Source organism: Tiliqua scincoides, chromosome 4 (assembly GCF_035046505.1).
Source record: "Tiliqua scincoides isolate rTilSci1 chromosome 4, rTilSci1.hap2, whole genome shotgun sequence".
NCBI lineage: Eukaryota > Metazoa > Chordata > Lepidosauria > Squamata > Scincidae > Tiliqua > Tiliqua scincoides.
Genome location: NC_089824.1, coordinates 148,973,693 through 149,000,704, shown reverse-complemented (window position 1 = coordinate 149,000,704; position 27,012 = coordinate 148,973,693). Strand labels below are relative to the sequence as shown.

The following is a 27,012-nucleotide window of genomic DNA, read 5'->3' as shown; positions in this document are numbered from 1 at the left end:
AGGCCGCTTAAAAATGGGCAGCCCAATCCTATCTAAATCTCTATGCAGAGGTGCAGCTGTACCTGTGCAGCTTCCACTGCATCCTGCAGGGTGTTTGTGGCTACTGGAAGTCACCTTGGGGTAAGGGGACATTTGTCCCCTTGCCCCAGGGGTAAGCCCCAGAAGCTGCAATGGGTCAACTTGGACCTGCAGCAGTGATATTGGCAGTGATCTGGCCTAGGAAGAGGGTCAAGATTTGGTGTGCACCACCTGCCCCCCTCCCAGGCTCGATCATTTCACCTCCCCAACCCCATCGCCAGCCTGTACCGCCCACCCCTCCTTATCACTTCCTGCTTAATGTCAGTTCCAGCCCTTAGTAGGCACCATGATTGCTGTTCGGCCCGGTGTATGAAACGAGTTTGACATCCTGTCTATTTAGAGTCTATGTAGAGTCTATATAGTCTACAGTCAGTTTGGCTAGATGGATGACCAACAGCCAACCCTGTGAATGTTTATTCAGAAGTACATCTCGCAGTATTCAGTGGGGCTAGCTCCCAGTTAAGTGTGTATAGGACAACCTAAATACTTAAGATAAACAATGTCAGATCTTCTGCCTTTTTAAATTTATCAGTCATAGTTATTTATCTCAAAACTAGTCAGGTGATAAGAACAAAGTTATTTTTCAGGAAACAATTCACTAGCTAGCAAAACTGAGTGCCTTTTTAAAAACAACAACAAAGGAAGTGGCATTCTTAAAATGCCTCTTTCTTTAGATTCCTGCAGAAAACGGAATATTCCCTGTCATGTGGGGTGTTCAACCATAAGGTGGAAAAATTCCTTAATGAATGTGCATAAGTCAGAAATGTTATTTTGGTCTCAGATTTGCATGGGAAGCAAGAAGGAAGCATTCATGATTCAGCTGAATTATAGAAAATAATGAAAGATTAATTTCTGTTCTTGTTCTTTGGAGTTCTTTTATCTGTAATATCAACTGCTGTTCTATATAGTTACTTAGACTGAAGACATCATTTTAAAATGCATTTTGGAAAAATTTTAAGAGGGCAGCAGTCTGAGGCACTGCAGCACCTGGGAGTAAGGACAAGGGTCTCTTTAGTACAGTTCCAGGAACTTCTTCAGAACAATGAGGCTGAGGATACTGGGACTATATTTCAGAGTTATTCCTTTTTCATTGCACATTCATAAATTCTGGTAAGGTGATCCTACTTCAAAACATAGTAACAGGCAAATATAAGATGTGAACAAAGCCATTAATTATGCAGGTGGAAGGCAGACATAACCGAAATATGAGCCCAGTGAGACCTTAAGATTAACACCTTAAGGGCACAATCCAAAATGCATCCTAAACTGGTGTAAGTCCCCTGTGTTGGCCTCCCGGTGTCGCAAAAGTGCTGTAGGGAGTGGGGGAAGAAGGTTGGTTGTGTGTGGGGGGGCCTCCCGTTCTCCCTTGCTCTCCTTCCTTTAAACACCCCATCCTCTTTCAACGCTGGGGGGAGATGACAAGAAGCAGATGCAGAACTGTAGACTCTGCATGAAGAAGCAAACCTTCCATCCGTCTCCCCATCTTCAGCCTCCTATTTCTTGGCTGAACTGTCTAGCAGGTGGTGACTGAGGAAAGGAGATCAAGAAGATGATGATGCGAAGGTGGTGCTCACCTGCCTTTTGTACCCATCTGCCAACCACGAGGGCAAGAGAGATGCCCAAATCAGAGCTTCTCGGTCTGCACTTCAGCACCATCAAAGGAGACTCTTTTTTCTTTTGTCCCTTCCCTATCCCACCACTGTCACTGGGCTGGTGTGAGGGGAAAAAGCTGCACACCAGAGGCAAAGGTTGCCTGACTGAAGGGAGATTAAAGGGGAACGTAACAATCACACAAGCAGAAAGCACCAGAGAGAGAGAGAGAGAGAGAGAGAGAGAGAGAGAGAGAGAGAGAGAGAGAGAGAGAGGTAACAGGACACGGCTTCCTGTTGACATTCTGGCAGCTTCTCCCTCTATCGTGTTCCTACAACTGTAAAAGCAAGTTGAGCTTTTTACTGTCCAAGAACAAATGGAAAGTAATAGGCCGGGGAAGGGGCTATGGAGACCCCTATAGTTACTATTGAGTTCCCTCTTATCCATGGTTTCTGGTATCCGCGGAGGGGAGGGGGAGAAACCTATCCCTTGTGGATACTGAGGAATACGTGTACATGAAGTATAATTGAAATTACATTGGGATAAGGCAGGGGTTCCCAAAGTGTGTGTTGTGATGCCTTAGGATGTTGCGGTACACTCACAGAGATGCGTGATGTCCCGGGTTGCCCCTCCTACCTGTTCCCCTTGTAAGATCTTGGATCTCACAAAATCTCGCAAGATCCAAGACAGTGGCATCCAAACTCTCATGAGCTCAGCTGGGAAGAAGAGTCTACAGGGGTATCATGACCCAGGTAAGTTTTGGAACCACTAGCTTAAGGAGAAGAATGTACCAAAGATTATAAGCTGATTAACTCCTTTAATAGGATAATATACTCTGCTGACTGAAGAATTGAATTCATGAAATTTTTCAAACTCCCCTTGATATCTTGGCTGCTTTGGATTGTTGTCTTTGAAATAGAAAAAGACATTTCTTCATGGGACCAGGATTTTTAGAAAAGAATTGGGGTAAATCTTTGTTATTTGAGCATTATATTGATATGTTGTCCATGCTAGGTGTTTCATTTATTGCATTATGTACCCCTGAATTATTACTTCCTCTTTCATCAGGCAAATCAGTTTGCTTCTGAATTTCTCATGCTGTTGTAAATGCAACTTTAAGCTCTTCTGTAGAGGTAATTATGGCTTAAACAGATCTTAAATTAGTAACAGGCTTCTTGTTTTATATAAATAACATATGATGAGTTGGGGAGAGGGAAAGGTGCATGAGCAGGTTGGTTTAAGTGCAAAATAAATACCCAGATGGTAGCGACATGACCTTGCCAGCTGGAAATGCTGAATGGCTGCTCTGTCTGCTGCAGTGTTATACCCAGGCATGTGTCTACTAAGGTGATTAGCAAAGCAGCAATAACTTCACCCTTAAAGACTACCAAATATCAAAAATACCAAAGCTAGCAGCTCAGAACAGAAAAAAAAGAAGAGACTGATGGTAGCCTCAGCCATGATTTTGTGCTTCTTGTGTGGTTTCTCCACTCAATTGCATATCAGTCGGTGCTGAGTCTAGGCACAGAGCATGGAACTTAAGTTTATGGCAGCGTGTATAATATTCATCTCTATAATATGACAAAGATTGGACTTTGTCTTGCTTTTTTTACTAGCATATATAGGCGCTTACCGCTTAACAACCTTCCATTTAATGACAGACCAGATATACAACAATGGTCAAAGCACAACAAAGAGGCTCTCAATGAGGCGGTCAGGTCTCCCATAGCCTGCAGCAGAGTGTCTGTTTACACAGCAAAGAGGCTCTTAATGCAACAAGGAGGCAATCTATCTCTAGCAGCCTGTTCAGCCAGCTAGTGTCTGGCAGGGAGTGTCTGTTTATACAAAAAAGGCAAGAGATTGGGCTGAATGTTCACTTAACGACCTAATCACATAACAGGGATAGGAGAACATATTCCTGTTAAGTGGCGCACACCTGTACCTGATTACCATATAAATCAGTTCACTTGGGAGGGAGTTCTTTTTTTCCATTTAATGAACATTTTCCCCACACTTCCATTTAAGAACTGCACAGTTGGTTGCCCCATCTTCCTAGACCACCAGCCAGACCTACTATCTTGCTTTCAGAGGGTCCCCCAAGGCCTTTTGGGTTCTCTATTATACTGGGATGGAGGTTTTCACAAGGCAACCTCCTTCTGGTTTCCTTTGGTCTTGGGTGGAAGCAGCAGGTATTACTGTTTCAGATTCAGGACTTGGCTTTGGCTTTGGCCAAGTCATAAGAACAGCCCCACTGGATCAGGCCATAGGCTCATCTAGTCCAGCTTCCTGTATCTCACAGCAGCCCACCAAATGCCCCAGGGAGCACACCAGATAACAAGAGACCTCATCCTGGTGGATTTTTCATCCAGAAACTTGTCCAATCCCCTTTTAAAGGTGTCCAGGCCAGACGCTATCACCACATCCTGTGGCAAGGAGTTCCACAGACCAACCACAAGCTGAGTAAAGAAATATTTTCTTTTGTCCTATTATTAACAGTATTTATATACCGCTTTTCAACTAAAAGTTCACAAAGCGGTGTACAGAGAAAAATCAAATAACTAAATGGCTCTCTGTCCCAAAAGGGCTCACAATCTAAAAAGATGCAAAATGAATACCAGCACACAGCCACTAGAACAGACAGTGCTGGGGTGAAGTGGGCCAGTTACTCTCCCCCTGCTAAAAAAAGGAGCACCCACTTGAAAAGTGGATGTTCCCTGGTTCTGGTGTTATGTGAGAGTGTAAAAAACATCTCTCTATCCACTCTGTCCATCCCCTTGTCCATTTGTATGTCTCAATCATGTCCCCCTTCAGGCACCTCTTTTCTAGGCTGAAGAGGCCCAAACGCCGTAGCCTTTCCTCATAAGGAAGGTGCCCCAGCCCAGTAATCATCTTAGTCACTCTCTTTTGCACCTTTTCCATTTCCACTATGTCTTTTTTGAGATGCGGCGACCAGAACTGGACACAATACTCCAGGTGTGGCCTTACCATCGATTTGTACAACGGCATTATAATATTAGCCGTTTTGTTCTCAATACCTTTTCTAATGATCCCAAGCATAGAATTGGCCTTCTTCACTGCCGCCGCACATTGGGCTGACACTTTCATTGACTTGTCCACCACCACCCCAAGATCTCTCTCCTGATCTGTCACAGACAGCTCAGAACCCATCAGCCTATATGCAAAGTTTTGATATTTTGTCCCAATGTGCATGACCTTACACTTACTGACATTGAAGGGCATCTGCCATTTTGCTGCCCATTCTGCCAGTCTGGAGAGATTCTTCTGGAGCTCCTCACAATCACTTCTGGTCTTCACCACTTAGTAAAGTTTGGTGTTGTCTGCAAACTTAGCCACCTCACTGCTCAACCCTGTCTCCAGGACATTTATGAAGAGGTTGAAAAGCACTGGTCCCAGGACAGATCCTTGGGGCACACCGCTTTTCACTTCTCTCCATTGTGAAAATTGCCCATTGACACCCACTCTCTGTTTCCTCGTCTTCAACCAGTTCTCAGTCCATGAGAGAACCTGTCCTCTAATTCCCTGACTGTGGAGTTTTTTTAGTAGCCTTTGGTGAGGGACTGTGTCGAACGCCTTCTGAAAGTCCAGATATATAATGTCTATGGGTTCTCCCACATCTACATGCCTGTTGACCTTTTCAAAGAATTCTATAAGGTATATGAGGCAAGACTAGCCCTTACAGAAGCCATGCTGATTCTCCCTCAGCAAGGCCTGTTCGTCTGCACTCCTGTGTCTGAAAAATTCTCTGTAATACCATTATTTATTAGGCCAGGCTATTTACTGGGTTCGGAATGGGTGCTAGCTGCTAGTCATTGTGTTCTGTGCTCCTTTGTTTAACTACCAAGATCAGGGGACACAAAATAAGTACCCTTTTTTGGGGAGATAAAGGTGGGGTAGAAATTAAATAACTAAATAAAATGAAGTTCAATATTAAAATCCTTTAACTATGTGATAGAAGGTTACAGTTTTTTCCTTCCTCCAGCAAAGACTACCATAATTGCCTTGATCCTTAGAAAGACACTCATCCCATTGCCATTCGAATTAATGTGGCTTCTTAGTTGTGATTAACTTGTCCCATTGATTTGTTGAGCTTTAATTGCTGTTAATTTCCTTGCAGCCTGTGTCTCACTCAAACAACAGTGAGAGTTTGAGTGCATGCTTAACTTGTTGGAAATGAATGTAACTTAAGCGGGTGTAACACTAGCTAGTTCATACCCATAGTTTGAAGTCAGTTTTTTCCTCGATACTTGTAAACTTCCTCAATACACACCACAACTAGACTGTATGTAATTGCAGTGGTGAGTGGAAGCAGAGCAGGAGAGGAAGGATGAAGGAGGTGTTAGAAACATCTCACCTGTGTATAGCATGTAATGCAAAGGCTTTAAGTAACAAGAATCTTGTATGCCATCGTTATGGAGTTATGCAGTGCTGGTCGAGCTGTCTCCATTCTGTAAATTAATTGGCAGTGTTCTAAATTCTGCCAAAGCTGTGAATTTTTTGTACTATATAAAGAGTATAAAGCTTTGTAGCTCAAGTCTTTAAAAACACTAAATGTGGGACAATCTGTCCTCAAGCCATACATTTAGATAGCAACATCACCATGTTGAGTTTGGCTCTTCCATACTGAATGATAAGCTTAAGGCAGGAAAGTAAATATATTTTCAAAATAAAGCCTATTTTTATGTGTTTGTTTGTGACTCCTGCAGGTGGCATGGTGTGTTCTGGGCCCTGGTTTACCACTGCTTGTAATGCAGCCTTTTTCAACCACTGTACTGTGGCACATTGGTGTGCTGTGAATGGTCCACAGGTGTGCCACAAGAATTTGGGAGAAGGTAATTAGTAGGGCCAGTGGAGGATGTGAGCCTTGTCAACTGTCAAAAACTTGATGGTGTGTCTTGACAATTTTAGTGCCATGTCAGTGTGCTGTGAGATGACAAAGGTTGAAAATTGCTGTTGTAATGTGTGGGTGGTTATAAGAGAAGTTGGGGAGAGACTATGCAAAATGAAGTCACTAGTGTAAGCCACCTGTTGGCAACTATAGCCAGCAGGATCCATAAGAACATAAGAAGAGCCCTGTTAGATCAAGCCATAGGCCCATCTAGTCCAGCTTCCTGTGTCTCACAGTGGCCCACCAAATGCCCCAGGGAGCACACCAGATAACAAGAGACCTGCATCCTTGTGCCCTCCTTGCATCTGGCATTCTGAGGTAGTCCACTTCTAAAATGCACAAACTGTAACATTCAAGCAGCCATCTTATTGTGTAGTAACCATGGGGAAAAAAAATAAATTGAGGCTGTGGTTCTATACACATTTTCCTGGAAGTAAGTTACTCAGAACTTACTTCTGAGTAGACATGACTAGGATTGCACTACTAGGGATACACAAAATTAATACTGACACTATGTTGCAGGAGACATTGTCATGTAGTAAGGATATGTATGCTTTGATACATTGTTTTCCACTTGAGATCTTGGTCTTTTAGCTTATTCCAAGAGGGCAGCTTCTTGCTCTGCTGTATTCAGTTCAGGCCTAAATGGAATTCTGGGAAGCTGTATCTGGGGTGGCGAGTAGCTTCTTAGCTGTGTGATGTTTTGCAAAGCAATCCCTGAAAAAATCCTGTGCTTGGACTGTGATACTCAACAATGTCTGTGCAATCTCTTCTTCTGCCATTTGGATTTGCATATACGTATCAATATAGGAATTTCCATAGTCCCTGTGTGAGTTGCAGATGGTGCTTCTTTCAAGTCAACACTCTTGTATTGGAAAAGTTCTCTGTTAAGTACCATTATTTACAACTTAATGAGTTGTTAGAAATCCAAGGATCAGAATATAAATTATTATCCATCTCTAAGATCAGTCCTGCAATGCAAACACCAAGCAACTCTGATTACATAACAAACCTTTAATCTGTTTGTAAAGGCTGGCTAATCTAATATTTTTAGAAATTTACATAACAATATGCAACTACACTTCTCAGCTACACAAGCAGCTGGGTAGACAGCTCCCTCCCCCAACCCCACTTGTGCTGAGAAATCTTTTTTTGTTGGGACTATGTATTTAAAGGATTCAGCACTCCAAAATTATTACCTCTAATTGTCATGCATCTTAATAGATGCTCCTGGCATATCAATTCGTTCCATAAGGGCACGATCCTAACCCACTTTCCAGCACCGACATAAGGGCAATGCAGCTCCAAGATAAGGGAACAAACATTCCCTTACTTTGAGGAGGCCTCCATGAATGCCACCCAACTGCAGGATGCAGCACATGTCCCATTGGCACAGCTGTGCCTGTGCTGGAAAGTTGGTTAGGATTTGGGCCTAAGTTGAATTGTTATTGTTTTTCTGCATACATTTGTGTGTATATCATTTACATAACAATATGGATACTATGCATCCATGTTTGCTTGCATATATTCCTAACATCAATTGAGCCTTTGAAGTATAGGCAAGATATGAATTATGATGACCCCTGTGTATGCTAGTTTGGATGTAAAGCCATGCAGCAGAATGAGTTGCCAAAATAGACTGCAGGTAGATTTTCACATTGTTAAACTGCCATCAAACATAAAATGAGCAAAAGTCTGACTTAGAACATTTCTTCCAGATTTTCTAGTTTTCTACCCTCAGAGTGGTTTTTATGCAGGAAAGTTGGAAAAACAGGTCCCTCCCAGTATGTTCTAGTTTACTGTCTTAGCATTTCATTGCTTCATACAAGGACCAACTCCTCCATGAGGCCAGCTGAAACAGTGGATTGCTAGGCTGTGCCCGTCTTGGTCTGCCTGCTTGTCTCCATTGTTTCCTCCTCCTCCTCCCACTCCCTGGATTGGAATAGGAAGAGGGGAGACAGAGAGGAAGAGGACAAGAGGGGAGATTAGTGCTGAGCTGGAACATTGGAGAGTGGGAGGAGCAGAGACTGATACATCAATGGGAGGCAGCATTTGGTTTGTTGCCTCAGGCTTTGGGAGGTCTTGAGCCAGCTCTGCCTCATAACTGCTAGATGTATAGACTAATTCTCACTAAATTAAATGCAACTTGCTTCTGACTAAGAATACATAGGATTGAGTTATATTCCTTGGATTACATCATCACTATAGACTTACAATTAGCTTCCAGCCTTTTGTTTGATTTCGTATTCACTCAAATATCCTCCTAAGGTGTGTGGCTCCCACATATGGTAGGTAGATATATTGCATTTCTCTGTAGCGCACAAGGAAAGTGGATGTGATGCAGTCCCAACTGGAGACCACTGGTGATATAATCTGTCTAGCCAGAAAGATCATATAACATTTAAAGTGGGACTGTTTTTCTTTCTGCAGAAAGATTCTTCCAGTTCTTGTGGAGTTCCACAGTTTCAGATATGTTAATCAGCTCCTCAGCTTCTTGCTTGAGCCTTCCATTGGAATCTACTAGCACCTTGCCATAGACACAGTCAGGAATCCACATTGACTTATATTCATTGGCAACATCAGGGGGGAAAAAAATCAAAACAGCCTTATTTTTTCTTTGAAAAGGCATAGTACTTAAAGCAAACAAATGACTGCCAAATACATTATTCTGATCAAGTAATTTTGGTTAATATAGGTCAGCAAGTGCAAATTGCCTCCTTTTGGTTTTTCTTTGTCTGCGGATTTTTTATCTGCGGATTTGTCTCGAATGGGGTGGGGGAACTGAAAGTTCACAAACACCTTTGCCCTTCGCTGACTCAGTTTCCAGGCAGCCCAAAACACTGCAAAAAGGCTCCAGACAGGGAAATAGCCCTGGAGCCATGGAAGAGGTTCCCCTTGCAAAGGAACAGTAACACTCTTGGAGCCCCTGAGCCAGCAAAGAGCCTGAAGAGGGGAATGGGGGGCAGAAAACCTCTGTAGCCAGAGCACGTGCAGCAAGGTGAAGTGCGCGTGCTCTCTCTCTCTGTCACTCATTCACACACACACACAGGGCAGATGCAGTAGCAACAGAGGGGATTGCTTTAAAAAACCCAGAGAGTGTTTGCTGAATTTCCCCCCCCCCATGTTGAAGGCTCTCCATGCTCCAGCCCAAAACAGCCCAGCAAGGCTACAATCCTCTCCACACTTTCCTGGGAGTAAGCCCCATTGACTACAATGGGGCTTACTTCTGAGTAGAAACGCATAGGACTGGACTCTTAAAAGCGCAGTATCCCACCTGTGAAAGAAGCTGGACAGCTGGCAATGGGAGGGCTGAGTACAGAGCAGAGGGGAGGGGATTGATAACAGCTGCCTTAGTTTCCTTCCATTCGGAAGTGTCAGGCTGCAGCGTATTTGCGTAACTCTATGGAATTTAGCACAACGTGCTGAGTCATGGAACGGAATACTTTCAAAAACTGAGCTTATCTACAACTGAAAAGCACTGGAAGCAGTCAGCCTTTTCACAGTGGGAGCTCTCCAGCTGCTGCAGTATAACCTTCTAAAAATCTGTTTCAATCAGATTCTAAACAGTTGCTTTACCAACGCTACAGTCTAAGTCCAGTTTAATCTGTGCTACATCACATGTGGGATGCTGGGTATGCATTTGGCTATTCAAGTGGAGCAATGTTTTCTGCAATAGGAGGAGGGTTGGGGGAGTGACATAACTCATGAACAGTGGTAATGCATGTTAACTGAAATGGAAGAAGATTCCCAAGTGATAATTAAAGCACTTTAAAATGCACCTCTGATTTCAGTCTAAGGTGCATTTAGCTGAAGAGAAATTACAATACATAATAAACAGTCTATGATGGCAGCAGTAATTGCTTATGCTGACATGAGGTGGGCAGTAGAATAACAGCAATGAAACATAAGCCAGCTTCTTAATGGTGTCCAAATTGCAAACAAATAATGCGTACAATCAGGCCAAAGTGAAAACTTTTCACATCTTATACATTTCAGTTGGAAAGTGCACTTGACTCACATTGAAATAAATGGGACTTAAACATGCTTTGTTTTGGCTGTATCATGCTCAATGTATTTACATATTGATGGATGATACTGTGCCAAAAATGCAGACGCCCGCCTCAATCAGTGTGGCTCTCTTCCCATTCTTCTTAGAGACTTTGCTGTTGTCATAGAAGGAAAAATAATTACAATCTTCATTTAAAAAAAATAGTGTGTGTTTTAAAGGGAGATGCACAAGTTCATGTTTTCATATAATGCAGTTGCATATTTATATACAGAACAACAAAACAAATCTCTTGGACTCCCTGGCTCTCTTTGCTTGCTGGAAAACCTATTTCAGAAGAGGGTGTTTGGGAATATAAGCAAAGTCCTGCTTTGAAGTCACAGAAGTCCACCCAGCCGCAGACCTCCGCAGCCCCGTGCCCGGGGCAAAGCTCTGCAATGACGCCCCTGCGGGCTATCGCCACCCCCTGTGCAGAAATCTGCCCCTCTACTCACCAGAGGCTCACAGAGCCTCATGCAACCTCCACCCTCAACGGAGAAACCTCTATGAGGTTTCGCAGTGCTATAAACTGTGCTTCTGGCAAACCGGAAACACAGTTTCCACCCCCATTGGGAGCCTCAGAGAGGCTTCCGCGGGGTCCTAGTGGCGTTTGCCCCATCTCACTCTATGGCAGGCACGCAACTGAGTCCATCCAGCTGAAATACCTTTGATATGATGAAGATAGCAGACCTCCATCAGTACGGTGTTCAAAATGATACCGTCTCTGAATTGAGTGGTTCTGTTTAGCTGTCATGTCAAATAATTCTTGGCAGTATATATTTCAGGGTGTGGAGAAGCAGCCAAGAAAAGCAGGCCTTTCTTGCCCTCAGCTTCCTCACTCTAAATAATCCCTCCCCATGTGCCTTTTTCCCCTGTTGGCTTTCAGATGCTTGCAAGTGATAGCAGTCATTAAAAAATTGCATTAAACTATGCTGGGGGCATTCTGCCCCTTCTTGTAGGACATGAATTTTGGATCATGTAATGGCAAATTCAGTGTTGGCCATTCTGATCCCAAGATATTTCAGTATGTGTGCTACTTGTTAGCAGACAGCTTAGACTGACAGAGAGCCTGGTGCAAGGCCACATGATAAATAGGGATTATAACCTAGGTTACCATGGTACAAGTCCATGGTACCCTGCCCATCCTGGCTATCAATTTGCAGTGCAGAAAAGCCCACTGTGTTCCACAAGATAAATGCTTCAGTCAGTACCAATACTGGATATTTTGAATAGAATTAGGAATTAAAAGGGAAGCATAACTATTTTATAAAGTTAACTATCATTTTACCCTTTTCAAAGTATTTTTTCAGTACTTAAATTGTTTTGAGTTTCCTGGATGAAGAGAAGATTGCCATTGACTTGTGTCTCCCTGGTAAACTCCCACTGATGTTCTGACTAGGCTGAAACCTGTGTAGCTTTAGTAATGTAAATGAGCATCATTTGTCCTGAGTATCTTTTGGAAGGTCTATGGGAAGGGAACCCTAAGAAAGAATTTCAAAGTGATTTTGGTTGCATGTCCAATGCCAAGCCAAGGTACCTATCCTTTCAATAGAAAGTCTACAATAACTACTCTTCCCTGAGAGGTCCAAACACTTCACATATGTTGTCTCAGTAATTTGCAAACTTATCCTGCCCCAAAGTATGCTGCTGCTGTTATTATCACCCCCAGATGCGTGCATGGTGGGGGCTAGTTTTGAGAATGAGGCACACTTGAATGTCTCAGGTTCTTCAGTGAATTTATGGCTGAACTGAAAATATCTCGGTGCTTTAACCTCTGCAACAAGCTCTTGGGCAATCCAATTCTGTCCCCTGCCAGTCCATAGCATGTAGCACCACCGATGTCGCTTGCGCTGGATACTGTTATGGGGAGGCTATCCAATGGCCAGCAAGACATAAGTAAAAATATTACCTCTTGTACTTTTATTTAAATATTTAAATATTATTGAAATACAAGTATTTTATTTTTGTAAATATTTGTTACTTAGGTTGCCTGGTCACCAATGACTCTCCTTGGACATACACCAGCTATTTTGCTGGCGTATGTCCAAGGAGAGAAAGGGGTTAGATCTGGGCCTGGAAAGGGGATAAGATCCAGCGTGTGTGGCTGTCGCCGAGATCCACCCACTCCTGCCCTTGAAACTGCCCCTCAGTTTGGGCCACTTCCCACACCAATCTTTCCACAAACCGCTCCCTCCAACACCTTACCTGCACTGGCAAAGAGTCCAGGTGGTTCTGGCATGCAGACAAAGCCTCCAGCTATCTCCGCTGGTGGCTCCGTAGTGCACAATGCTGGCTCAGCATTTGCACTGCCGCAAAGTGACTTATGACAGCAAATTGCGAGATCCACTGCCATTAATTGTCCCATAGGAATGGGCCATAAGAGAGCCTTACATGAACAAACCAGGGAATGTCTTCTCCTGGTGCTGTGGAAACCCTTGTAGAATAACATTGTCTATGTCCATGGTGCAAACGGAAAAACTCTGGTTACTTCATCAGAAAAAGATACCACTTCTTTACACAAAGAGACAATGGCAACAGGGTTTTATTGCTGCATCTATTACAGTCTCTGGGATGAATGCTTATACTGACTGAGAGAACAGTCTATGTGTTATAGGAAAACCTATAAAACAGTGCAGTAAAGAGAAACAGATCCTCAAAGGACTAACAAGAGTAATTCATTGATAGGGGAGATAAGATGCGGGTGTTTGAATAAATAATAAATTATTTATCAAGCCTTTACCAAAGAAAATATCTGGCAAATCTGAGACGTATTTTTCAAGAAAACACGCATGCTTCTGTTTTATATGGCCTGAAGGATGACTTAACAAATGTGAAGTCCTAATAGACATTTCTGAATTCTTAGGAGAGAAGTGCCATGGTTGCTTCAAGTGCCTCGATATAAACACAAGTCCACATTATTGGCATTTAACACTAGTATCAATTATTTTTCATGATATTTTCTTGAATACAATCAGGTTCACATGCTCCCAGGTAATAGTTACGCTGTACAGAGCTCAAAAGCAGTTGCCATAGATTTATGGCTGGCAAGTGGGCCTTAGGATGCACTGATCAAAACCTGTGTCCCGTCAGCCATAGTCCCACCTGTACCCTTTAGTGAAAACTGCAAAGCTACTTGTCAGCAGAGTTGAAGAGACATTTTGCATATTATGGTTTGATAACCTTTGCAGCAAATATTTGTTCTTGTAACGTACATCTTTATATGTCACAGAAAGTCAAATGGCTTAGTTCTTAGACGGTGAACCTCAAAACTGATATATTTTATGTAGTGTTTAAGCTATGAGGAGTTTGCTGTCCCTAAAATAAGAAGCCTGCAGCATTTTACTTCTTATTATACTTGGGCCCCAAACATATGGGTGCCACCGGAACAAGCATTCTGGTGGTACCAGGTGCTTTCTGGCTGTTGCAAACAATGACATGCTGGAGCCTGTGGGCTGGCTGGCTGCTGCAAGCCGCAAGTGGCCAGCTCTATGCACCTGTGGACTCCAAATGCCCACTGGCCCTGATAAGTATGCATAGGGGGTGGAAAGGAGGCAGGAGGTGGGTGGAAAGGGGTGATGATGAGGACAGGGAGGTGGATAGATTGGGCCTGGGAAGGGGATGGGTTTGGTGGCAGTGGCGGCAGCCTAAACCATACCCTCTTCATGGGCTCAGTTTGTCTTCGTTTGCCAAATGGACTTGCTTTCATTTGCTACATGGGCTTGTGCCAGTGATATTGCTTGTGCTGGTCCAAGTAGATCCACAGGGCCAGCAGGCGCTTGCCCTGGGGCAAGAGAACAAATGTCCCCTTATCCTGAGAAGGCCTCCATGTTGGCACTACTGCATCTCCATGTGGGGAGTTCCAGTGGATTGGGCTGTTAAAATACATAGTATTATACTACATAATTATAGCTAGCATTTATTAGACTTTTATCCTGTTTTTCATCCCAAAATTGTCCTTCATAGCAGCACATACCATTTGAAATTCAGTACATGATTCTAGCACCAGGCAGTGTACGCATATTCCAAAAGGGAAAGGCCTCCTGCTGACTATTGCACACTAAAAGACAGTCCAAAACAAGGAAAGGGGAAATGCAGGAAAAAAGTAGAGGAGGGTGTCTACAGAATTTACCTGTCTGTACGATGGGTAGCTCTCAGGGCTTATTCTGAAGAAGAAACAGATATTAATTCCACTTACTGGAGTAGCTGTGGGTATTTTAAAGGGACTCGATGTTGCTTGAAATGCTTCTGAACCTAACGCTATTTCATAAATAAATTAGTAGCACTATGTTATGGACCCTCAATTAAAATGGTATAAAATAACACACACACACACACACACACACACACACACACACACACACACACACAGGTGAAAACATCAAAGGGAGACTGAGGTGGTTTGGTAATGCTGTGTAGTTTTTAAAATATGCACCAAAATTTAAAATTGTGTCGGTAGAATTCTGAGTTCTCTTAACTCTGCTCTCCTGGATATTTAACTGGCTCGCCTTCCACTGATCTTTGTTTTCAGCTGCATTTAATCTATATTTCTCAGCTTTATATCTAAGACACTGTAATAGCAAGGCCATTGTCTCACTCCGGTATTTCTAATCATTGTCCTTTCCTCCTTTCATCCCCACTGTGTGACATCGGCAGTTCTACTTGTAAATGAGTTCAATGAAATATTAATGAACATATCAAGTTGTCATGTGAGTGATTCAAATCCACTTTGCAGTGTTGGTGACTCCCCCTCCCCTGCTTCCAACAATAAACATTGAAGAGGGCTAGATGCATGACTTGATTGGAAAGGTACAAAATCCAACTTAAGCGTATACTAAATTGAACCCAAGGTTACTGTGCCATTTGAGAAACCACAATAATTTTTCCTCCAAATGTAAAGAAGGTGAGTTTCTGTATGAAGTAGGACAACAAAGTAACAATAACAAAGCTACATCTTCAAATATTTATCTCTAACTCTAAGCTGAGGGCCAGTCTTTCAGGACCTGGTTGTGCTATCACCTTTACAGCTCCATATGAATCTACCTATCCATTAATATCTTCTAGAGGCAGACTGCTTTGTGCACTAATTCCTCCAGAAGTTCAGTTGCCATGTATAATGGACACAATCTTCTTGGCTGCACCCAGGTTCTGAAACCTCCTCTGTTGAACAAAATTGACTGTTTTGGTGTTTCTTGAAGGACCTGTCTTATCTGCCGGATAAAGAGGGCTGGGTTTTTTTGGACTGATCATCATTCTGTGGTTTTATTTTATTGTTTTGTTTTCTATTTTATTTTTCCAGTTGTATTGCTTTCACAAGCTTGTGAAAAGTGGCTAAGAGCCCCATCCACTTGGGCCTCACTACTGCAGCAACTACAGTTCCGGCAGAGATACCTGCCTTATGGCAGTTGCAAACAGCACTCCGGCAGCATGCAAGACCACTGATCGGAGGAGATAGCGCAGGTCTGAGGAGACCCATCGACAATTGGGAGGCTTATGGAGGAGTCAAGGAAAATAATTTTCCTTTCCTGCCCAAGCCTCCTATTCTGCCCCTCCCCACTATAGCATACAGTGCAACCCATTTTGGCACAACTGCATGCTATGGTGGGGGAAAGAACTGGGCTCTAAAACATTTAACAACTGAATAAATGTTGGGAATCATATGCAGGTTGGACAGTCATACCTGAATTTTTGTCATGACGAGGATTGTGATCCAACAGAGTGAGCTCTATCCTGCTTCTCTGTCATTTAGTTTCCTGTTATGTGTTGTGTAACCAGTGCTGTGTCCCCTAATGGGTGCAGAAGAAGAGTAAAATGTAGTTTATTTCCCTTTTGCTGCTCATGTAGGTCTCAGTGCTAGTTCTGTTGCTTCTCTTTCCTTGGGAATATAGCAGGTTTCTTAATAGAACTCCTCACACTATACAGAGATGTTGCAAAAGACCTGCAGAGAAACTCTTGTGCTTTCAAACTACAGGTCCAGCACTTGGAGTATCACAGCTCAATCTCACATAAATTCACACACAGTGATGCCCCAATACTGCATCTACTGAATTCTGCAAGGGTATTTCAGCTTTGGGAGGCCTCCCTTCCCCTGGGATAAAATCCCTGCAGGCCTTGTGGGTCAACAAGGACTTGTGCCAGCGATATTGCTGGTGCAAATTCACAATGCCCTCTGAAGTCGGATCAAGTCTGGGAATGGGGTTAGGAATCAGCAGATGCCGCTGCCATCAAACCCACCCCCTTCATGGCCCCTGTCCACCAACAGCCATGCCCCATTCCCATTCTACCCACTCCTGCCCCATTCCACCCCCTCCCTGCCCCTGCATGGCCTTACTTGAGGTGACAGGCACCCATGGTCCCTCGCTGTGCAGACCTGCTTCTGGTGGTGGCCAGGCTGTGTGCTCCAGTGTTGTCATGTTTGCAATAGCTGGAAAGTGTGTTATGCCTCTGGAATGCATGTTCTGGTGGTCGAACAGCCAGTTAGGATTTGGCTGTTAATTAACCATTTTTTGTGTTTGCATGGAAAGGATGGATTGAGTTCTGCTACTTGCATTATTCATTAGACATACTCTTGGAGGAAGTAATGGGGAAATCTTTAAAATTTGTGAGAATATAATGGAAGGGTAGATATTTTGTTTGGTAAAAAAATGATACAGGAAATCTGGAACTGCTTTTGATGTCTTCACTGCTGTTCCTCTTCCCTCTGAGACAGCTGCATTAAGCATTATGTGGTTGTGAATCAAGACTTCACAATGCAATGTTTAAAAAGTAATATGCATGATAGCTCTGATTGAAATAGGCTTCAGCTATGTACAGTTCTTGCAGTGTGAGAAATCCTGAGAATGTGAATGTGATTCTGTTTTGCCAACAACTAAAAAAAAAAGTTTCTAAATTAACTTGAAACACAATCTTATGCTCACTGTCTGTTAACTAATCCATCAAGTCCCAAACACATGGGTGGCGTTTTTGAAGTACATGCCTGGAATGCTGCTTGTAGCTGAAGCAGTTTTTTGTGTTTTCTTAAAAGTAAGAGTAAATAATGTGTGTGTGTGTGTGTGTGTGTGTGTGTGTGTTTAAGGAAATGTCTGCAAGAAGTCTGGGCACCAGCAATGAAAGATGTAACACTTGTCTGTAATATCTGCTGCTACTTTACACAATTTGAAAGTTTGGTTTGATGCTACCTTACGTGGTAATATAGGTTCCACAGAACAGAACAGCTGAAGAACGGTACACTAAACTGAGAACCGGTTCAGATAACAGTGCCAAACTGTGGATTGATGCTATATGAATGAACCTCAGGTTCACACGGCCCCTTCTTGTCTTACGTTTTGTAATCCCTGCCTTTACTTCCTATTTTGTGGAAATCCATAGTTGGCCATAATAGCCAAACTGGCAAACTGAGCACATGAGCCTAAAGCTCAATTTACACACCATCAAACTCTGGCTTGGTACTGCTTTGCAACTGAATCTGAATCTAATTCATCCAAGCTGCATCTTATTATAACTCCACTGACTTGAACCATCGATTGGCTAAGCAAAACCTGTTTCCACACGCTGCTTTGGATACAAGCCAGGTTCCTTGCTATGTTGCATATTACTCATGTTGCCAAAAGGACAGAAAGAAATGCACATCTGTGGCAGCAGCTCTCAGTAGCATATTTCTTTTTAATTACCTTTCCTGCTGTGAGAGGGGAGCATGGAGGAGATTGACAGTACCTGTAATGTTTCTGCTTCTTTATTTGCTCACTTTTCCTCTTCCATATAAGAGAAAAGAATGTCAGTGCCTGGAATAACTTGTGAATAGGCAGCTTTACAGAGTTAATAAGTATACAGACTTCATGTTATTGCCCACAGGTTCTGTAATCATATTCAGAATTTTCATCCTGCATTCTCTGTTCATTATTGTGTAAAATACTGTTTGTGATTATTGAAAAAGTCAATCCCTCTTGCCCTAGGGGTAGTAGTATTAATGGAAGTAGTATTAATGGAATAGGTATTTTTTCCTCCTTTCAAGCATCAGTTGCTAAAAATATCTTATGTATATTTCATAGCTCAAAAATGCACAACAAAGAAGAGGAAATTTATATTTTCCTTCCATAGTTATTCCATCTTGATCAATTCACTCTAACTTTTTAAATAATTTATTACATATGTCAGAGATCAAGTGCTGGAAGAAACCTTTGGTTTCAAATTCTCTAATGACCTAATAATCCTATTTGGATGCCTCACTGACAGCACTCTGACGTGAGCACAATGACTGTTGTATCCTAAGCTCATCCAGGCACTACCACATTGGCTCAGCCCTTCCAAGTAATACTGACAGTGACCATGGAAACCCTGACACAGCCTGCTGCTGCTTGACAATAGCATCAGCCACACCTGTTCTTTGGCTTAAGATGCATATTTGGTGTTTGTGGCACCAGAATGTACAGACGGTTGTGTCCTGCTGGGGATGAGCGCACTGACAATCCTGAAGAGTTATTATTATGTGCATGTGTGTGTGTGTGGGGGGGGGGGGAATAGAGATATGGAATAGCATGCAAACATCGATACTTTGCAGCATGGGATTCCTTCCCCTCTGTCGCTTATATGAGTGAGATGCATTGTCCAAACCTCCCCTGTTGGGCTGGTGAGGCAAGAGGTTCCAGATGGGTGCCTGTTTGTAGAGTCCTCTTGGGGCAGAGTTCCTGTAATGAGAATTCTGAGATGGCAAGTGTTAACAAAATATTTTGCCATTTGTGTTGTGCGGGACAAGAGATTGTTCATGTAAAGTGCTCTTACTGTGTGCCAAGCGCCTTTTCACCATAGTTCCCATCACCAAAGTTCTCATTTGAGAGAACCGCAGAGGTATAGCCCTCTGCTGCACATCTTCTAATTGGAGTTGTAGTTTCTCTGGCAAGGGTTATGTACTGGGGTTGATGTGCTATGATTGGCTGTTAAATGTAGTCTATATCCTATGCTCCATTGTAGGAAAGTGAGCAGGGTGGGAGTGGCACTTTTCTGGTGTTTTTTCCCTTCCCATTGTTCCCTTTGGATTTACTCCTCCTTACACCAGGTATCATTTGTGTAGTATTTCCCAGCATTTGAGTTGTGTCTGTTGGTGAAGGGGAGTTAGGGTATGGCATATGTCAGCTCCTCCTTGTCCCTCCCACATCCCTCCCATGTTATGCCCCAATCTCCTCCCTGTTTTGGTCTGTCCACTGGTAGGGTGTATCTGAGCTACATCAGCCCTGTGTTTTCTGGTGTTCCATGGACATTCACTGGCATATCTTGAAAACAAGATTGGACAGTAAATTGTTTAAGGCTCCTGACAAGTAAATCCATTCTTGAAACATCAATGGAATGGATATCTGCATAAGTTTTTGCTGGTTGTCACAACTCTCTAATGCTAAGGAGAGCCTTTTTCCTCTCCTTTTTTTTTAAAGAGAATTTTTCTTTTTTTAGAGTGGGTTGAAAGTGGATTGAGAGAGGCATTGTTTTCTGTAATGTGAACACACTTTCTCTTGTCCCACTGTCTCCTCTGGTCAAACAGATTTGTAGGCTTCTAAAAAGGTGCATGTAAAAATTGGATAAGCAGCAATCTCCCTTTTGAACTGCCTTCAACTTTCTGAGAAAAACAATCTACCCTCTATCTCTAGTCTAAAGTGGTGTTAAATTATAGGGCTGGTTAATTCCGAGGTCATAATAATTGTTTTCCCACAAAAATGTTATGTCAGTATGAGCAACTGTGTTCTCTGTTGGTCCTTGTTTATCTCAATGTCTAAACCTCGACCCGGGCGCCAAATCTGACCCTCTGGAGGATTTTATCCTGCCTCCGAGCTTTCCCAGCCGCTCAGGGCTAAAAATAATTCAAAAGATGCACTTGCGGGTAAATTCCTCATTCAACCACTAAAGGTGCTGAATGTAATGCAATGGAATGGAAAGAAATTATTCCATTACATTGCATAACATTCAGCATCTCTATTGGCTGAATGAGATATATACCAATGCTGAGAGACTTGGAATATAAATGTAAATATAATGTTAGTTAAACTTAAAATGGAGCAGAAACGGAAACCAAAACAGTTTGAGATTTGCGTCATAGGTAGCTTGATGTTTTTTCAAAATCTATTCCTACCTTTTCCTGTGCAAATCAATTTTGCCCTCTGCTCCCCTCCTCCTTCCACCCCATTCACTTATTATTATTATTATTATTATTTATATATATATATATATATATATATATATATATATATATATATTTGTTTGTTTGTTTGTTTGTTTGTTTGTTTGTTTGTTTGTTTGGCTTTCTCTTGAGCTTCCCTCAGCTGAATGATCAATGCTTAGTCTTTCAAAAAAGACATTTAAGATATACTTTTACCAAGAATTTTGTGACCAAGAATTAAGTATGTAACCCAGCCTTTATCCTTTTTAAAGCAAACAAAATTGTGGATTGGAGAGGAAACATCTGCATTGTCTAATGCAGCCATTTGGTGCCTTTGGCGCTCTTCTCAGGTTCCAGGGCTCCCCTGTCAAACAAGGATACAACATAAACAGATAAACATAAAATCCCCTTTTCATACTTTTCAGTTTATGGCCCCTTTCAGATGTGCCAGGGCTCCCCAGGGGGACATATGGCACCTGTTGAGAATGGCTGGACTAATGTAATCTTTATTTTCCAAGTGAATATAATAGAAAATGTGCCTAATGAACATTTGGCTCTGTATCAGATCAGAGGTTAAGAACATAAGAACAGCCCCACTGGATCAGGCCGTAGGCCCATCTAGTCCAGCTTCCTGTATCTCACAGCGGCCCACCAAATGCCCCAGGGAGCACAACAGATAACAAGAGACCTCATCCTGGTGCCCTCCCTTAAGGTTCCTTGGCTTCCTCAGCATCCCTAAGTCAAAGCAAAATGTTTAAGAGTGCAATGCTGACCTTGTGCCCCGACGGTGCAGTACGTGCTGCGCCGGCCTAGAGTGTTGCAGACATGCCATAAGGCATGTTTCCAATGACTCTGGAGAAAGCTGTGCTGGCAGGAAGGCCTGTGCCATCCCACCAGCACCAGTTCTGGACTTGTGGCTGCTGTTGCAGGTAAAGTCTGTGCCAAGCAGCAGAGGGGTGGGGGGAGGCAGGGAGGGGGTTTTCTGGCTGGGGGGAGGATAGGACAGGAGGAAGATCAGGCCCAGGATGGGGGGTGGGATCAGCTACGCAGGCTTATGCCATATCCTATTACCCCTTCCTGAGCCTTTCCCCCAAGACTGTTTTCTTGGACTTACAGCGGTGCAGGTATGAGAAGTCCCAATGGGAGGCTGGGGCTTACAAATTACCCCAAGTAAACCTCTAGCCTTCTCCTAACCAGCACAGGATATGGTGTAGGCCACTCATCCCCACTGCACCAGTGCTGGTTAGGATTGGGCTGCGAGTCTACAATGCACCCATATCTCCCCAATACAAAGCTATTGGGCAGGAAAATCATTGCCACTTTAGAGTAGAGGTAAGAGCCACATCATGCTCTAGTCTGTGTGTGTTTTTCTCAGCCTGAGAAAAAGGATCAAGCAGGAAAGATACTCCAATTCCCTTAGGAATCATTGGAGGGCTGCTGTCAGTTTGACGACCATGACCTCCCAATATTACTCTAAATCACAGAGAATTATTCACTCAAGTGTCACTGAGGGCCATTTCTGCTTCCAGGGGTGACTACTGGAGGTACCTATACAGTGGTAAGAAATATTAAAGTCCATTGTTTTAGTTATTTTTAAAATGTAATGGATGTAGTTGCATGGATGTACTGTTTTTTAAAAAGTGCTTTATTTTGGGTGTCGGGATAATCATACTTCCTCCAAATATTTCCCTCTATCACTTCACATTAACCAGATACTGTTAACCAGTCTGCCATTAATAATAGTGATTGATTGTTATGATAAACCCGCAGAACTGGGTCATTTCTGGGACCACAACTCTAAAACATTTTACTGTACCTAATTTGAGCCTTAGGATGGCATGTACTGAAGGCTTGTTTATAATTCTGGGGGCTCCCATCTACAGATCTTGTGGAATTTGAAAGCATTCATTCGAATATGCCAGGATTACTTGATTTGAATGTCATGGCAGACATGGTTTGTTCTAAGCCTAGACAGGAAGTAAAATAATTTCATCCCCTCCCACGTGAACTGGCAGGAGAAGCATGTTTATCTGAAGCTAAGAAATGTTGAATAAAACCAAGATTCAGTAGGATTCCGCATGGTGTCTACTGCAAGCTCAAAACATCCTATGTGCCTAAATACTCTTAAGTTACTGATTTTATAGGGAGGGTTGGAGGGATCTCAACATCCAGAAATACTGGAGGGGATGAGTACCATGACTGAGGACATACATCTCAGTAACCCTGCCACAATCTGCTTCTACCTGGGGTAGGATAATATAGGTTTAAGGAGCTGGTAAGAACAGAATAACGTCTTGAGGTGCAGCACAGAGGAGTAGGTTTGGTCAGAATGTGCAACACCCCATGTAAATAGCTCATCTTCTCAAGTGAAGCAGCATTGTTGCTTTGAGCTTAACCATTCCATGACTGATCATAGATAGCCCATATGTGTGAGGGTTGGATCATAATAACTGTTTTGTCCAGAATTTGTCTTGAATTTTATTTTGTTGCATTTTAGGAACCTTTCCAGCCTTATTAAGTGCCAGTTAAGGTTCCATTGGAAGTGTAGAATATTAGTCATGTATTTGCTCACGGTGCTTTTGACACTCATCAGAAGTACACAGGAAAGGAGCGTTGTGTTCTGAAGCTTGTGTGAGGAATCAGCTGGAGCCGACAGGTCTGTAACATTTTAAGGAACCTAGCACTTAATTGCAATTCAAGGACGTGTTCAAAATTTAAAAAAAAAAAAAAAATTCAAAAAGCAACTGACAGAGGTATAAGAACACTGTGGAATAAAACATGAATAGCAATGAAAGTGTTCCTAGTGTGTTGTATGCTTATTAATGTGTCATTTCAGATATCTCAGAATCACTGAATCATGCTGTATCACTGTAGCTGTTAAACTAGACTGAGAACTCAAAAATATTTCTCTATGGATGTCCAGTTTGTAAGGTGATTTTTTTTGTTTAAGAAGATTTTTGATAGCCTCTGATATGTTTTAAAAAAGGGGGGGTAACTCACTCCCACATATGAAACATGATGCAAGAAGAGTTGATGCATTTTGTTATTACCTCTAATAATGAGCATACAACTGATTAATGACGTATGTGACTGTTGCTACCTCAGGGTCAACCCATTTTTGAGACTGACTGAGGGCCCAATCCTATCCAATTTTTGAGCTCTGGTGTAGCTACAATACAGCCCTGTGGTAAGGGAACACATGTTCCCGTACCTTGAGAAGGCCCCAGTGACTGCCCCTCCACCACAGGATGCAGCACAAACCCCAATGACACAACGGCACCAGCACTGGAATATTGGATAGGATTGGGCCCTCAGGTGGTTGTCACACGTGGTGCATTGTCCTGGGGGGTGCCTACCTCCATCACACTTCCTTTCACTTCCCAGGTTTGAAAAGGAAGAGGGGAGCACAGCAGATGAGTAAGTGCAGAAGAGAGGAGAGTGGTCAGTTAGAGTGTTTCTGACAGAGAGAAGCAACAGAGGTGGTGTCTGCTGGGCCTTGAGATAAGGGTTGGTACTCGGTTTTTTGGTGCATCACGTCAGCTGCTGGGATGTCTAAGGGCCAACCCTATCTAATTTTCCAGGACCATTGCAGCTGTGCCAATGGGACGTGAACTGCATCCTATGGTGGGGAGGCAGTCACAGACGCCTCCTCAAGTTATGGGAACATTTGTTCCCTTACCCTGGGGCTGCACTGTGGTTACACCAGTGCTGGAAAGTTGGCTAGGATTGGGCCCGAAGTTGGACCTGCTCCAGGATTGGCGTACCTGGGGACCATGAGGGGCAAATGCCCCGGGATATCACCCAGCAGCCGCAAACCGCCCTCTCACTGTCTGTATTTTTTTTTCCTTCAGGCCCATTTACAGGGCCTTACAAGGCCGTCTGAGGCCTCCAGAAGGCTTAAAAACATCCAGTTCTTGGCAAAAACTGGAAGTGATGTTTTTAGACCTGTAGGCCAGATGGGGGTGGCATTTTGCAGTCCTGGCCCCAGGCAGCACAGGGGCCAGGATCACAATTGTGCTCTAAGTCTGTAGTATGTTAGGACTAGAGATGAGTGAGCTGGTTGAGATGTGCCTCTAAAGGATTTGAAAATAATCTGATCACCAAAAAATTAGGGGGAAAATCAGGTCTTTTACCAAATCATTTTGAGATCTGTTAATTAAATGCCTTTGCCAGCACTCCTCTTTCACAAATGCCCTCCTTACCAGCCTTTCATTCCCCCAAGACAACTGTTATTTACCTCAGTTGCAGCTCCAGGCAGCTCTTCTCTCCCCCCCCCCTTCCTATGAATGGGGCAGCCAGTCTATGAGGTGAGGTGAGGTGGGTTGCATCATCAGTGAAATGCAGTGGGGGGGGCAAAGGACAGTGGATTTGGGGTGTCTTTCATCCACGCATGATGCGTGATGTTTGCTCACAAATCCTATAAAGAAAAATCTATTAGTTGGAGGCTTTGTTTTGTCTGCTGTTGAGGACAGAGCACTACATGGTCTGACTCAGGGCCCAGTTCTATCCAACTTTTCAGCACTGATGCAGCCCCAAGGTAAGGGAACAAATGTTTCCTTTTCTTGAGGGGACCACCGTGACTGCCCCCCCATCACAGGATGGAGCACACGCCCCGTTCGCATGGCTGCATCAATACTGGAAAGTTGAATAGGATTGGGCCCTTAGTGAAGCTATTCTGAGAACAATGGAATTGCAAACAAATTTGGAAATCTTCTTCTAGCCTTGACACTATCTTTGTAGGTTGGTTGCTGAAATATAAACAGTAAACCTGTTGCAGGGTGTTCCCAGATGTTGCAAGTTTCAAAAGCAAACTCAGTAAGCAAGAGTGGTGATCAGTTCCAAGCCTTTATTCCATAATCAACGTCTCAAGGGATTCCTTTCCAAGCATTGAGAGTGAATGTGAGAGTCAGAACGTGGGAAGTTGAGAAGAAGTAGAAGAAGAAGAAGTAAAGTGTTTTCCCAGTCTGAATCCCTCTCTTTTATTACAATTTTGAGTTCCCTCTTGAGACACGTACATTTTTCACTGGCTCGGGATTGGTGAGCTTAAAGTCACCAGTTGTTCAAATTAGGCCATTTCATACATCCATCATATACAAGTTACAGATTTTGAGCAGTCAGTAGGTGGTACTGCAACTTCCCTTTCGCTCAAAACTGACCTTATCTCTTGACTATCTTGATTACTTTCTTTTTCCCACTTTATGTAGCCAAAGTACCCTTGAAATGCAACTTACTTGCCATTGGTTTGCGCGCTCAGCAAAAAAATTGCTGCCTTATGCTTTTTCTCTGGGAACCTGACCTTTGATGTTAACTGGAAATGGCTTTGTTATATCTTCTTAAACCCTTTTAATGAAGTTAGACCACTAAAACTCACTTAAGATACTTTATATGTTAATTTCACTTGTTTAGGCACAAAACTGGGTTTAAAATATTGAAAAGATGGAAAAATCCATAACTAAGCTGCCTAGTGTTCTTCTATAATATAGCTATGTGTTTTGCTATAAATACTTAGCCATACTACTTGTCCCAGCATTTGTACTTTTTGCTCTTCCAAAGAACTTCAAACCGAAAAATTTTCAAACTGCAAACAATTTTTTTTCTCTTCTTTGAAAACAAAGGCCTGTTGTTCTAATGTATCCTTATCAGAATACTGTGTGATATATGGCCATGATTTAGCTTGCTTGTGATTTGAAAATTTTCAGGCCAGAGACAAAAATGATTTCTAGCATACTCTGAAACTGGACGTCTGTTTCAAAACTGCAAACCCTTTGCTCTGCAGACAAAGGCCTTTAACACAAGTGCCTCTTTGTTCGAATGTATCAACCTTGTTCTGTTGTGCGGAGAAGAATGACATGCCACCAAGATCCAGGAAAATGGTTTGACTTTTAAAACAGACAATTTTTTTTCTTTACTCTAACTTACATACAGACTGACCAGAAAGATGCTGTTTACGTTTCAGGTGAGCATTCCTGTTGAACCATAGCATAACATACCTGACAGGCCTTCCATCAAACCATCACTGTACGTCAAACTGAACCAATTTTACAACAGATTAACCTTGTGTGACCATTTTAGAAATTCTCAAAACACCATGGTTTTAAGTCAAAATGCTGAATGCTTCAGACACTGAGTAATTCAGATAATTAGTTTTCTGGTTTACTATCTAGGCACTATTTCTGTTACTAGAGAAAAAATGATTTTGGAGCTATTGTTAATGTATCTGAGGGTTTTCAAGTCTTGGAGTTTGACTTAAAGTGG

The 27,012-nt window shown here is 42.8% G+C and overlaps 1 protein-coding gene across 1 annotated transcript in view; it reads left to right on the top strand.

The window, feature by feature from the left end:
• The first annotated feature begins 2,281 nt into the window (after positions 1-2,281).
• Positions 2,282-27,012, top strand: part of SGIP1 (SH3GL interacting endocytic adaptor 1) — a 136,032-nt gene continuing 111,301 nt past the window's right edge. Inside the window, exon 1 of the mRNA XM_066624593.1 lies at positions 2,282-2,420. Coding sequence (XP_066480690.1) covers positions 2,282-2,420 — 139 coding nt within the window. The remainder of the gene's footprint in view (positions 2,421-27,012) is intronic.